This window comes from Chrysochloris asiatica, unplaced genomic scaffold (genome assembly GCF_000296735.1).
Source record: "Chrysochloris asiatica unplaced genomic scaffold, ChrAsi1.0 scaffold00039, whole genome shotgun sequence".
Lineage (NCBI taxonomy): Eukaryota > Metazoa > Chordata > Mammalia > Afrosoricida > Chrysochloridae > Chrysochloris > Chrysochloris asiatica.
Window position 1 is genome coordinate 12,679,813 of NW_006408557.1, and position 12,954 is coordinate 12,692,766.

A 12,954-nucleotide genomic window follows, 5' to 3' on the forward strand; every position below is an offset into this window, starting at 1 on the left:
TCTTTAATTTGGTTAATGGGGGTGGGTGGGTGGGGTGGGGATGTCACGCTTATCCACCATCCCGTACGGATTCGGGCTTAGGGTAGGGCTGGAGGCTAGCAGGGGAAGCTCTGGGGGTGCGAGTCTTCTGTAGGAGCCCTCGGACATCTTGAACTTTTTATGACAAATATGGAAAATATTTCCCAAATGGAAGAGCAATCGCCGACCACAAATTCGGAGGCCTGAAATTTCGCCTTTTCATTCTTGTAAAAACTATTCAACCCCCTATCTCCAGATCTAAGCCAAACAAACGGCTCCGGAAATTCTTGGACCTTTTCTTTAGTTTTCTGGATCTCTCACCATCCTCAATGTACCCCAAAAGATGAACCCAAAGAGTGCATTCCTGTCTATTGCAGATACAGCCAGGTTTTTGGTTTTTTTTTAATTACAGGGAAAGATGCCTATTTGTGGTCAGTCTTACTTAATGTGGCCTAGATCTTCAGTAGGTCCCTGTCCTTGTAGGTCCTAGTACTAGACTGGGGATCTTCAATGATTATAGCAAGGGCATCTTTGGGGTGAAAACTCACAAGGACTTGCCCTTGGCCTATAATGAAAAAACACACTATTGGTCATCTCTCTAAGTAGTGGGAGGTGGTAAGGAAGGGGAAGCTTTCAGGCAACCTCCATGCACTGCTCATTACAGTGGGTGGACCAAAACTGGGTTTCTTATCTTTTAGTATTGTCCCTTTCCGCCAGCAGCCTGTGGGGGATAGCAGTACTCCTAAGAGCATAAATGACAGACTTCCAGTAGCCCAGGAGACAGAAGCGGTGGTGGGAAAATGACTGACTGGTAATGCTTACCTCTAACAGCAGTCTGAGTGTTTCTGTGGTCTCACAGTTCTGTGTCTCTCCTGGTGGCTGGAACCAAAAGTTCCCTCAGAGCAGCTGGGCTGGCGGGGAGGTGGTCTCCAGGGCTTGTACTCAGACCTGAAACTTTCAGTCCAGTTGGAGCACAGGTGTGAAGGGAACACATCTGCACCAGAGTCACAAACTGATCAAGAGGCCGCCTGCCGCCTGTCTGGGGGGAGACTCTGGAGTCTTTGAAAGTAGTTCCAAGCAGGATAGTTTCCTAGACCTCCAGATGCTTGTTGAGACTTTGAGAAACCAATGTACAGTTAAGTCCCCATTTACTAAAGTCTGACTTAAAAAACAACTCATTACTGTTGTTGTTGTTAAGTGCCATCCAGTCCAGTAGGTTGCAACTCATACTGACCCTGTATAGGTTTCCTAGGAGTTTCTGGTGCATTTCAACTGCTGGTCTTTACCTTTTAATGCTTTGTAAATTTGACCTTATTTTGAAAGTACCCAATTCCTACTCAATAAATTTCTCATCAGTCACTTTCTTGTGCTGCAGTTGCTTCTTAAATCATTGAAAACAATTTGAACTTTTCTTGCACTGAAGTCTAAATTAGAACTGTATGCACCTGTTCCCACTTATCTATAAATTCTACTGAAAGGATCTCCTTGTAATACTCAAGAGGCTGTTGTGGAATTGTAACGGGCACCCAGCATTCCTTTCCATGCACCTCTGGATAGCTGAGTGGGTGCTTTGGCTGACATTGCCTAGCCTCTAACCCCACAAGCTGCCTTTCCACCAAACCTGCCATTTCAGGGGAAGCGGGACAAGGAGAGCTGGGAGGAGTGAGGAGCAGGCGCCACTGTCTTTCTCTGCTCTGCCCCTCTAGGACTGAAATTAACATTTGGGCCACTCCACCTCTGGTCTCTGAGAATTTGACCACCCTTAGCTGTTGGAGAACCCCTCGGCTAGGCCTGTGTATATAAGCTGACTGTAAGCACCTGTGTAAATGCCTAGGCAGGTGGACAGTGCTCTGCTCTGCCCTTCTAATCTGTCATGTGCCCCCAGCAGGGGCCCTGGCTGGGAGCGAAGGTGCCACTTATTCCCCCAAGATGGAAGACTGGGCCAGCGTGAATCGAACCACATTTTCTGCCACCCAAGCAGTGAATGGGCTTGAGAAAACCGCCTTGGAGGTGGATATTAAATACCCTCAGGTAACTGAGTAGCAGGGTACTTATCCTTAACTAAGAGAGCAGAATGGATGGAAAACAGGGAGACTGAGACTGAGAGGGAGAAAAGAGAGGAGAGGAAAGAGATACATAGAAGAGAAAGGGAAAAGAGAAGAGAGGAAGAGGAAATAGAGAAAACTTGTGAAGTCAATTGAGCACTAGGAGAAGTGTGTCTACTTGGTGTATATCTCTCCTTTTTTTCTAGCTACTGGGTTGGCGGGCTTTGAAGGGGGACTGATTTGCCTTTGACCAAGATACGTTTGCTATAGAAACTAGAATCCTGAACCACAGATAGGGTAAGGACCCACTTTTTCTAAATCAAGAATAAATTCTATATACCCACTTCTAGTTGTATTATTACAATTAGAGTGGATTTAAAAATACAGGTTATATATGACCCTTAGAGAAGTCCTGGTATGGTGCTGTGGGTTAACATGCTGGACTACAAAGTCGATTTGAAAAGCCATGTTGGGGGAAACCCTATACAGGATTGCTATGGGTCGGAACCGACTTGATGGCACTTAATAACAACAACAATGACCATTAGATTGGTCATATATAACCTATGTGAAGTTATATATGGGGGAAAAAAACAAAAGAGCCCTTACTAGTAAAATTAGAAGCCAGTCCACAAGGATTCTCTACTTCTGTGCTAGAGAAGCCAGGGAGGGAGACCATGGGAATACTCTTGGCTGACTATCTGTCCCCTCTACCCTTAGTCAACCACGAGCCTCTCAGCAGTGGGGAGCTTCCTCCCGGCCTGTGCCTACCCTGCCTCCAACCAGCACAGTGTGTACAGCGCGCCTGGCAGTGGCTACCTGGCCCCAGGTCCCCCATGGCCTCCAGCACAGGGTCCCCCATTGGCACCACCTGGGGCCAGTGTGGCAGTACACGGTGGGGAACTTGCTGCAGCAATGATGTTCAAGCATCCCAGCCGAGAAGGTGAGGGACATGGATGGGCATGGGGAGGGGTGGGATGGGTGACCTGTGAATGAAGAGGGATGCAGAGAAGTGGATATGAGCCTGAGAAAAAAAGTGATAATGGAAGAAAGAAAAAGGAAAGAAAGAAGTTGAGGGAAGAGCACCTGTAATACCCCATTCTGGTGATACATGACATCTTCCTAGTTAAATATTGTGCATGTAGCTTTTTAGATCAAGTTAATTTCTAGCAGGTGTATGCCTATGTTTCTAGAAAGGTACACTGAGGTTGAGAGGGGTTCCAGGTTTGTCCTCCATCTGAGAATTGTTGTTGTTGTTAAGTGCCGTCGAGTCGGTTCCGACCCATAGCGACCCTGTACAGGGTTTCCAAGGGTGTAAATCTTTACTGGAGTAGAAAGCCTCATCTTTCTCCCGCAGAGCAGCTGGTAGTTTCGAACCGCTGACCTTAAGGTTCGCAGCCCGATTCGTAACCACTACGCTACCATCTGAGAATAGGGCCCCCTAAGTATAAGAAGAGAGGAGAAAGAGGGTTAGGCTGGCAAGCAAGACTCCTGGGTTTAGATGGAGCCTTTGAGCCCTTGGTCAAATTGTTGCTTGTCTCTGGGGCCTGTGTTTTTCTCTCCATCCATACAGGAGTTTAGAAACCATCTTCCAGCTCCGTCTCTCTGTGGTCTGTGGAGAATTGCCTTAATGTCTGAGACCAGTGGAGGAGCCTGATCTTTCCCGGGCACTGATCATCTGTTAGGAAAGTTACACTTGATCCACATGTTGAGGGGCTTGCATTCAAGGGTTAAGGTTCTTTCCCCCCCCCCCTTTTAACCAGGCCCTGGTCTCTCTTTAAGAGTCCTAGTGGTGCTGTAGGATTCAACACTGGACTGCCACTTATAAGGTCAGCAGTTCGAACCTACCAGTCACTCCTCAGGAGAAAGATGAGGCTATCTGCTCCCATAAAGATTCAGAGTCGCTATGAGTCAGAATTGATTTATTGGCAGTGGGTCACTCTCCTTTTTTAAACGTATCCTGTGGAATACAAAGAGTATTTTAGTTCTGTGTCCCTTAGTCCTGGATGTTTTGAACTCTATGGTTCTAACCCTTCCTTTTTTTTTTTTTTTTCTGTTCATGAAATGTGGTCAGGAGTTCTGCTTCTTTTTCTCTTTATCATCCTCCTTCTCTTAAATCTCTTTCTTAAATCCTCTCCCTGATAAACCAATTGGAGGTACTTCACTGGCAGCCAGCAGCAGTATGAAGGATATCTTCTTACACTGACTGACCTTTGGTTCTGGTTTCAATTTTAACTTGAAAAAAAATCTCATCCTTCCTTCAGTCATCATTTTTATAAAAGGAAAAGAGGTGACTGGATTTCATGATCTACAACTTGTCTATGTTTAGATTCTGATGGGCCAGTAGTTTGCAAAGGACTTGGAAATGGAAGGCATTCCAGGGCATCCCAGACCCAGCAGGGAGTTTAGCTGGGCAGAGGGAGGGAGGTTCCTATTATTACTGAAGGACCTTTATTACCTGACCTACCTCTACCTCAGGTTTGGCAGGTTGGAGGCAGTAGGGAAGAGGGAGTCAAAAAAAGGGAGGCAGTATGCAATGGGGCAGGCAGGACTGGTGGGGACTTCCACCTTGGTAAAGCCAAGGTAAAAAGTACTATTTACAAATAATTAAGTCATCTCTGGTGACATGATCTAAGAGCAAGAAAGTAGGGGGAGTGGGAGAAGGATTAAGGTGCCATTGATAATAACCAATGGAGGAGCAGAAGTATTTTTCTGTATTTCCGGAAAAAAAACAACAAAAAAAACCCTGAGATATTAGGATAATGATAATTTGCTTAATTACAGGCAAATTCAAGTAAAGAAAATTTATAAAATTTGAGAATTAAGATTTCTTTATGATTTAATTTTAAATTAAATTTAAATAATAGGGTAATATCACCTGGTCAGTGATGGGAGAATCTTAAGTGAAGGACATTTTAAAAGTTGAGAATTAGATCGCCTTTATATTTTAAATGCAAGGACAGATAATGGGTCCTAGTATCAGTGCTTAACTCTCTTGTCCTTGGCCTTTAATCTTCTCAACAACCTGGGTTATCAGTTAAGTAAGAAATTGAAATGAAATTGACTTAATTATATTCAACAACAAGCTGCTTAGCTAAGCTGGTTTATTTGAATTGGAAAAGTATATCCACAAATTTAAATGATTTCTTCTGAGTTGATTCAAAGGAAAAGGAAGAATTAGTAATCTGTCATCAGAGGTAATTTTTAATAGAGCCTCTTCGATTAAGGCATTCCAATAGCTACATTTGAAACAATAGCTACATTTGAAACAAACTACATCCAAAGCTAAAACATCCAGTTCTGAATTCCAAACTAATTATAGTTAATTCAGGGGAGAGTTTTCAACATTTAGGCTATTTTGTTTAGGAGATACTTTCCCTTCAGAAATCCAGAACTGTGTGCTTTTCCTGACACCCTCAACACGGTTACCATTTATATTATGAAACATTGCATCCCATTAAAAATGTAGCAATAATTAACAACACTAGTTAGAAAATGAACCATTTCCTGATCTTCATGTTTTTTTTAAGGGTATGGATAAAGGAGTATTAAGTAAATCAAGTCCATCATTTAAAAACATGATTTCTCAAGCTGGCACACAAGTGTATCTCTTTGACTGGGATTTTAAAACAAAATCATGAGCTACCTGACATTTTTCACATGGTGAGAATTGCATACTCACTTGAATTATAGATGTCTTATTCCTTTTCTCATTTATAGAAACTCAGGTCAAAAATGTACTTCTACTATCCTAGTGGTCTTTGAAAAGACAAAGTAATTTGAATCTTTGCCTTTTATTTTCAAATAATTACTTATATTAATATCTTCATTGGTACGTATCCCATGAGACAATTTACTATCATTAATTGTTTGAATCATAAAAAAATGGTAGCAATAGCATTTACAAAGAAGCATGACATTTTGCTCAGCAAAAACCAAATATTTTTTATCATCTAGTATAAATAATAGATAGTATAGTACAGATATAGATAATAGATAGAAAGTGGAAGAGCCATGGTGGCTGCAATGATAAAGAGTTCACTGAAGGTCTCTAGTTTGAACCCACCAGTGGTTTGGAGGGAGAAGACCCAGTAATTTGTTGTTGTAAATATTACATTAAAGATTACAGCCAAGTGCCAGGTCTTCTCTGACCTTTAGGGACATTCATAGGTCAAGATCTGTTCAAGGGCGCACAACATCTATTGTTCTGTAAATGAACATCTCAAGGAAAACCTAATCAAATACCAAATTATGCATTACAATTTATTGATTTTTTTTCTTGGTAAACCTTAGTGCATTCGAGTTCCCTATTATATAGACAAGAAAATAAGATGTATATTATCCATCCTAGAAAAGGAGATTTTCATTCTTAGGAACAAGAGAAAAACAGGAGTTACATTTGATCCACACGTTGAGGGGCTTGCACTCAAGGAATTTCACCAACTATTAAAATGTCTTTTCATAGTCAAGTCATGCCCATATTTTTCCCCAGCCAGGCAAGTGATAGATCCAACAGGAGTCCCCTCAAGGTAACTAGTGTTAATCAGAGTATTTTCAGAAACCATCCAAATCCCCATGGTTCTGAATTCTTCTTGGCTAGACTTTGGAAAGTGTAAATTCTTCTTGGATGGACATTCAGAATTAGGGATTTATAGAATCTATTCACACACACAAAAATGTGTTTTGTTAAAAAGAACCTTCCTTCCAGTTATCTCCGCTCAAAAATTAGTTCTTGGAGAATCCTAAAAGCAAATGTTGCTGTTGCAACCTGCTGCAAGTCTCATTTGACCCAACTGCTTTTCAGTCCTGCACTTTCTCCCTATTCCCTTCAAGCATTCCAGGGCAACCTGAAAGGCAGGCAAATTATGACCCAATATTTGAAAATGTCTGTCTCTATACCTGCCTCCTGAGTTTAAATGATCCTGCAGAATCCCTAGAGGGGGGCCCAGTTAACATACACACTATCATTGCCTGGGGATCTCAGGGGTGAGAAAGGAAGGGAGAAGAGGTCTTATGGGGAGACCACAGGAGAAGCCAGTAGCTGAAACTCAAAGCTTGATTTGTCCCTGCAGGGTGGGGTGGAGTCTGCCCAAGGCTCCCTGGTGTTTATTTTTCAAGGGTTCCTTTTTGGGCTTGTCTCTAAGGTAATTGGCAAGTGCAAATGCCAAGAAGCCTCCTCCTCCTCAAAAGTTTTCTAAACAGGTCCTCACCTGTTTAGGGATGGAGTGTGTAAGGGATGAAGAAAAAAGATCTGAAAAGCTCTCTTGTTGTGCTGTCATAACTGTTATTCATGAAAGAGAGCTGGGGTGGAGGAAGCAAAGGGACCCCTTCTGTTTTTAGACTGCTCCCTCCTTCCTACACTCTAACAATTTTCTAAGAGAGAGAGAGAAAGAGAAAGAAAGACTCCTGGTTGTTGGCCCTGGGCAGCGTCTCCGTGGTTGGGCATGTGGTCTGCTGGGAAATTGAAAAAAAAAAAAAAAAAAAAAAAAAAATCCAGAGTTCTCTCTCACCCCAAATCAAGGCATTCCAAGTTTCCCTTTAAAGTAACATGTTGGAGAAAAAAGAAAACAGAAAATAGACCCGTTTAGGTGTAAACAAGCTTGTGTTCCTTGTGCAGAAGTCGAGCCTCCGAGGAAAATAGGAGTTGAGCAACCTTAGTGTCACTTTCAAGTTTCCAACAGTATGCTATTGGACCCTTTCCCAAACCCCAAATAACAACAGCATCTCACTAATGCCCAATGATCTGACAAATCCACTGTCTGGCGGGGGGTGGGGTCGTTCCAGGACGAGCTTATGCCCATAGTAGTAAGCAGTGTATTTTAGGGGCCCGGGTACAATTTAGGCAAGTGGGTTTCCGTCCGAAGTCAGAGTATTCCTGACCGCCCCGGGAAGGGAGTTTTAGTGGTTAGATTTCCGCACAATTTGTCCTTATCCACTGTAAATGTCCTGAGCCACTGGTGTTAATAAGCTGGGAGAGGCTTTGATGGCCGCGGTCCTAGAGCAGGATTAAGGTTGGTGGAGGTGGCATCAGGGTCCCGAATATTTCAACTCCACTATCTTTCCCTGAAGTCAAATCTGAAGAACTCCCCACAACAAGCAAAGTTCTGCAGCGGGGGTCAGAGGAAGGGGTGTGGGGTGGCCTAGAGATTGGCTTACGGCGGAGGATCAGGGGACGCTGAGAAAACGGCCTACCAAGGAGCCCTGCAGAGAAACCAATGTCTGTCTTCCGGGAGGGTAAGAGCTGGCACGAAGGGCAGGCGGGGCCCTTCGAGAGAGTGGGGACCTACTGTCTTCAGCACACCCTTTGGGTTTCTAGCGCGCTCGCCGCCGCCTGCGTTAGCCCATAGAAGCAGCCGAGTGGGCGGGCCTAGGGAGGTCCTGGGTCTCTCCCCGCGCCGCGCTAAACCATCACCCGACAACCCTGTCCTTCTTCCTCAGCAGCAGACAGGAAGCCGCCTAGCCCCGGCACCAAGGCCCCCGATGCCCTGGGGAGCATACACGGACTGCCCATCCCGGCCTCCAGTTCCTAGGCGCAGCTCTCCCCGAGCCCGAGTCGAGCCCGGAGGAAGCGGACCAGCGTGCGGATGCAGCGCGCAGACGGGACCGACCAGAGGAGACTAGGACGCGCGCAACGCTGGAGCCAGACCTTGGGCGCTGCTCCGCCCGCCCAGTCCTGCATGCCCACCTAGCTTGCCAAACTTTCTTTACCGACCGCGTTTCTTAGTTCTTTTCTGATTTTTGGTTTTATACTGTTGCCCCTTTGTCAGGGCCTCCCTGCTAGCCTAATTTCCCCCTCACACTCCCCAGGTTTATCTGTGTCCTCTTTCCCTCATCTCTTATCCTTGTCTTTTCCTTCCTTCCCGTTGTACACTTTATTTGCTCCTCCTTTCTCCCGCCTTCTTTCTCTGTTAACTTGCTTCTTTGGTCTCTTTTTCCTGGTCCATCAGGACAAAACCCTTATTCTTCTTCCTTTTGTGGACTCTATTTCCCTTAATTCCTGACACCCGAACGAACCCTTACTCCCCCATCAGAGAAAGTCCCAGTCAGTGCTTCCTCCATCACCTAGGACTCAGCAGCTCCCACTCCTCCGTTAGTCCCCCTTTCTCCCAGCTTCAGCCCACCCGGGCCTCTAACTGAGGTAATGGGTAGAGTTGTCACAGCTTTTTGTTTTTTGTATTTTTATACTAATGGTCCCAGAAAACAAACAATGAAGTGTCGTTTTCACAACCTCTCCCTACCAAGTATATTGCTTGGAAATCTGTATTTTCTCATTATCTAGTAGTTGGGCTTCTCTTTGCTTCTTCAAAGATAATGTCACCTAAATGAAGACTGGGACAGGGGAGGAGCAGGAGCCTGGAGCACATGCTGTTCTTAGTGATTCAAAGACTACGGTGGCCTGGAAGTGCCCCACCTCCCCAGCAAGGATTATGACAAAAGACAACGTGCTCAGGGGTCAGCATATTCATTAATTTAAATCACAAACTTCTCCTGGGGGTACAAATGTACATTTGGGCTTCTGGTGTGCAAGCTGTGTATGTGGCCAGAGGGGGGCTGAAAGAAAAACCCCAGAAAGTGTTTGCTAGAGCCATGCCAGTACACAAGAGCTGTTAACTGCTTCCAAATTCAGACACACTGGTGGTGGGACCCTGGATTTAAAATGGCAATTTTCTGGTCGTAAAAATGCCATTGATGAGAGTCTGCTATGACCTGTTTGGTGTGGAATAAAGAAAAACGTCTTAGTACACTTGGTGAAGGTGAGCCGTGACTAACTGTGTCTGTGTTTTGAATGTTGTGTAGTTCTACCTCTCCTTCGGGATCTTAATCTTCAAGATGCTCTTAGTTAAGTGGAAAGCATCCAGTTGGTTTACTCTTTATGACTTGCAGTTCAACTAGGACAAGAGGTGGAAGAGAAAGTAAACTGGGGAGGGAGGCTATTTGCCATGGGGCAGCCAAGGGGAGGGACAGTCTGACTGCAGACTCCATCTCTTTTTCCAGCCACTTCTAGGATTAATTTCAGGATCTGAGTCAGAGAGGTTGTTGTTGTTGTTAAGTGCTATCCAGATGGTTATGATTCATAGTGACCCTGTGTAAGGTTTCCAAGGAGCTGCTAAGTTTGAACTACCAACCTTGAGGTTCAAATGGACCTTTCTCTCTAGTGCTTTAGTCCACAGCTTCATACATACGCATGTTGTTAAGTGCCTTTGAGTAGGTTCTGACACATAGCGACCCCATATAGGGTTCTCTAGGGCTGGCTGTTGAACTTGAACCACTGTGCGGTTCAAATCGACTTTGCAGTCCAGCACACTAACCCACAGCGCCAAACCAGGACTCTATACATATGTATAAATCATCCTTAATTAAGTTAATTCTTACAAGACTAAAGTAGACAAAAGGCAATGAACAGCCATTGGGAACTCTCCCCAGAACATTTCTAACATTATAAAACCTAAAGAAAATTATTTCAGGCTACCAAGTCTAAGAGGTCTCCAGTGAATTGTTTCTCCTCTCTGCTTGGCTTTGTATAATCATTCATTTAGAAACTGATGGGAGAGATTTTTAAAAAGCAGAGAGTAACTGCCTGCTGGGTGTGCACCCACTCTGAATATACAGAGACAAAGTGGGGGAATTAATTGCATCTCTTAGCAATAGAAACTGCTAAATATTTTCATAAGAAAATATTTGCTTGCTTTCCAATGCAGAGGTTTTCTTCCCATGTTTTCCAAGTGTCTCAGGTTTAAAAAAAAAGCAATTTATAGACAAGATTGTTGGAGATATGATTTATTTTCAAGATAATGATTTATTTTCTCTGGACCATATAACAAGTTAAGAATTGCATGATGTGGGCATGGAAACTAGGCCCCATTGTCTCATGAGAAAGCCAGGATTTGGGTCTCTATTTTGAAAGCCTGGGCTCCCTACCTCTACTTGTCAGTGCATCTTGCCAAGAAAATGCCCACAATGATAGTAGAAATAAAGAAAGAAAAAGAAGAAAAGCCTCAAGACTTCAGTTATTTTCAGCCTATCTCCATGTGCTTAGATGAGCTTTATAGGCTCCATTATGTTTTTACTGACAGGAGCTTCAGGAGTTTATCTTTGCTCTCTAGAGGAGGACTGGCCTGTTAGGAAGAAGGAAGACATCTCACCCCTGTTTGAAGAAAGGAGAATTGATGCAACCTCTGAATTGTCTCCATCCTCATTTTTCTGCACTATCCTAATTCTGTGTTCAGGCTGACCTGTATTCAGGGGAGAGGAGCTAGTAAGGATGAAAGGAGTTTATGTTTTAAATGCCACTGCAAAGCCAAGCAATTTCCAAACCTGTACCATTCTGTCCCCTCTTCCTGTGGCTGAAGTCACATTACTCGAGTGAGCATTCACAGAGAATAGGCAGAATTTGCAGTCATAATGCCAAGAGGCACAGGCATTTCATGATGGAGAATGCAGGCACACACGTTCTTTCTTGAAGCTGTGGTTCATCAAAATAGAAGAACCCTAGTTGACTTTGATGGAGTCCTAGTGTAAGCGCCATAGGATACGCATTCAACTTTAGGGTAGGTTTGAACAGCAAGGTCGATGGTCCAAACTCACCAACCGTACCTCAGAAACCCTATACAGGGCCGCAATGAGGCAGAATTGACTCAACAGCATTTAACAACAACAAAAACAACAATTAGCTTTGGCTAAATCCTTGCTGTGGTATAGTATGACCTGTGACATCTCTGAATCCTGGAGTCCTTTTCTGTGAAATGTACTTTCCCATATGGATTCCTGATGTGGTGCTGTAGGGTAAGCACTGAACTGCTAACCAAAAGGTCATTAGTTCAAACACACCAGTTGCTCCTCAGAAACCCTATACAAGGTTAATAACAATGATAACATATGTATAAAACAGCAACATATGGGTAAGGCATATGGATAAGGTGATCTGTCCTATAGGTAAGACAAGCATTGCTCCATATATCTGGAGTTGATTTTGGTTTGTTGTTGTTTTTAAGTTCTGTGGAGTCAGTTCTGACTCATAGGCAACCCTATAGAGAGTTTCAGAGGAGTGGCTGATGGGTTTGAACTACTGACCTTGTGGTTAACAGTGCAGTGCTTACCCTACAGTCCTACAGGGCTCCTTTTCAGCATTACCTTTAGGTGTTCACATATGGTAGGGGAGTTGTCATTGTGATCGATCTACAAAGATCTAAAGTATAAGTATCCTATTGTAGTTTTGTTCTTTGTGTTTGTGGATCTTTGGAGATCCTGGGGACTTGGAATAAAATTGCAGGGTACCACGAATGACAGAATAATCTGAGAAAGAATCATTCCTTAAAGGCAGCTTTCATCTGCATTAACACTTGCCTTTTATTTTTTAATATAAAAATAAATTTATAAAAAGACGGAGAAGAAAAGAAAAAACAGTACATGTAATCCAATTGTTCAGATAATCCTTTTTTTACTGTTATGAAAACATAAAAATCATGTCATTATATAAAATAAAAATAAAAATACATTGTTAGAAAATTCAAGCAGTACCGAAATACTAAATAAAAAGTGAAAGTTTCTTCCGGCCCTCTTCTCTGTCCTTAAAGGTAAACAGTGTTAGTCTTTTATGAATCCTTCCAGGAAAACAATGGATACAACAGTATCTGTGCCGCTGGGTGCGTGTTATTTGAAAACTCATACCAAAGAGTTGTATTATATACACACAGATACTACTGAGAAAGCAAATCTCTGCAGATGAGCAGCTTTGACTGCACTGTCTGCAGCATATTTTCCTGCATGAATGCATATTAACAAGGGTTTACTAAAAACAGAGGTTTTGTAAAGAGAACCAGCTTTATGCCTTAAATGAATAAAGGCAAGATTTGTTGTGTTCATTGTTGGAGGAAGTGTAACTTCCTTGGGG

At 43.3% G+C, this 12,954-nt stretch overlaps 1 protein-coding gene across 1 annotated transcript in view; it reads left to right on the top strand.

The window, feature by feature from the left end:
* Positions 1–8,593, top strand: part of PAX1 (paired box 1) — a 10,114-nt gene extending 1,521 nt beyond the window's left edge. The window contains exons 3-5 of the mRNA XM_006860654.1: positions 1,907–2,049; positions 2,784–3,006; positions 8,502–8,593. Of these exons, the coding sequence (XP_006860716.1) occupies positions 1,907–2,049; positions 2,784–3,006; positions 8,502–8,593 (458 nt within the window). The remainder of the gene's footprint in view (positions 1–1,906; positions 2,050–2,783; positions 3,007–8,501) is intronic.
* Positions 8,594–12,954: the final 4,361 nt, after the last annotated feature.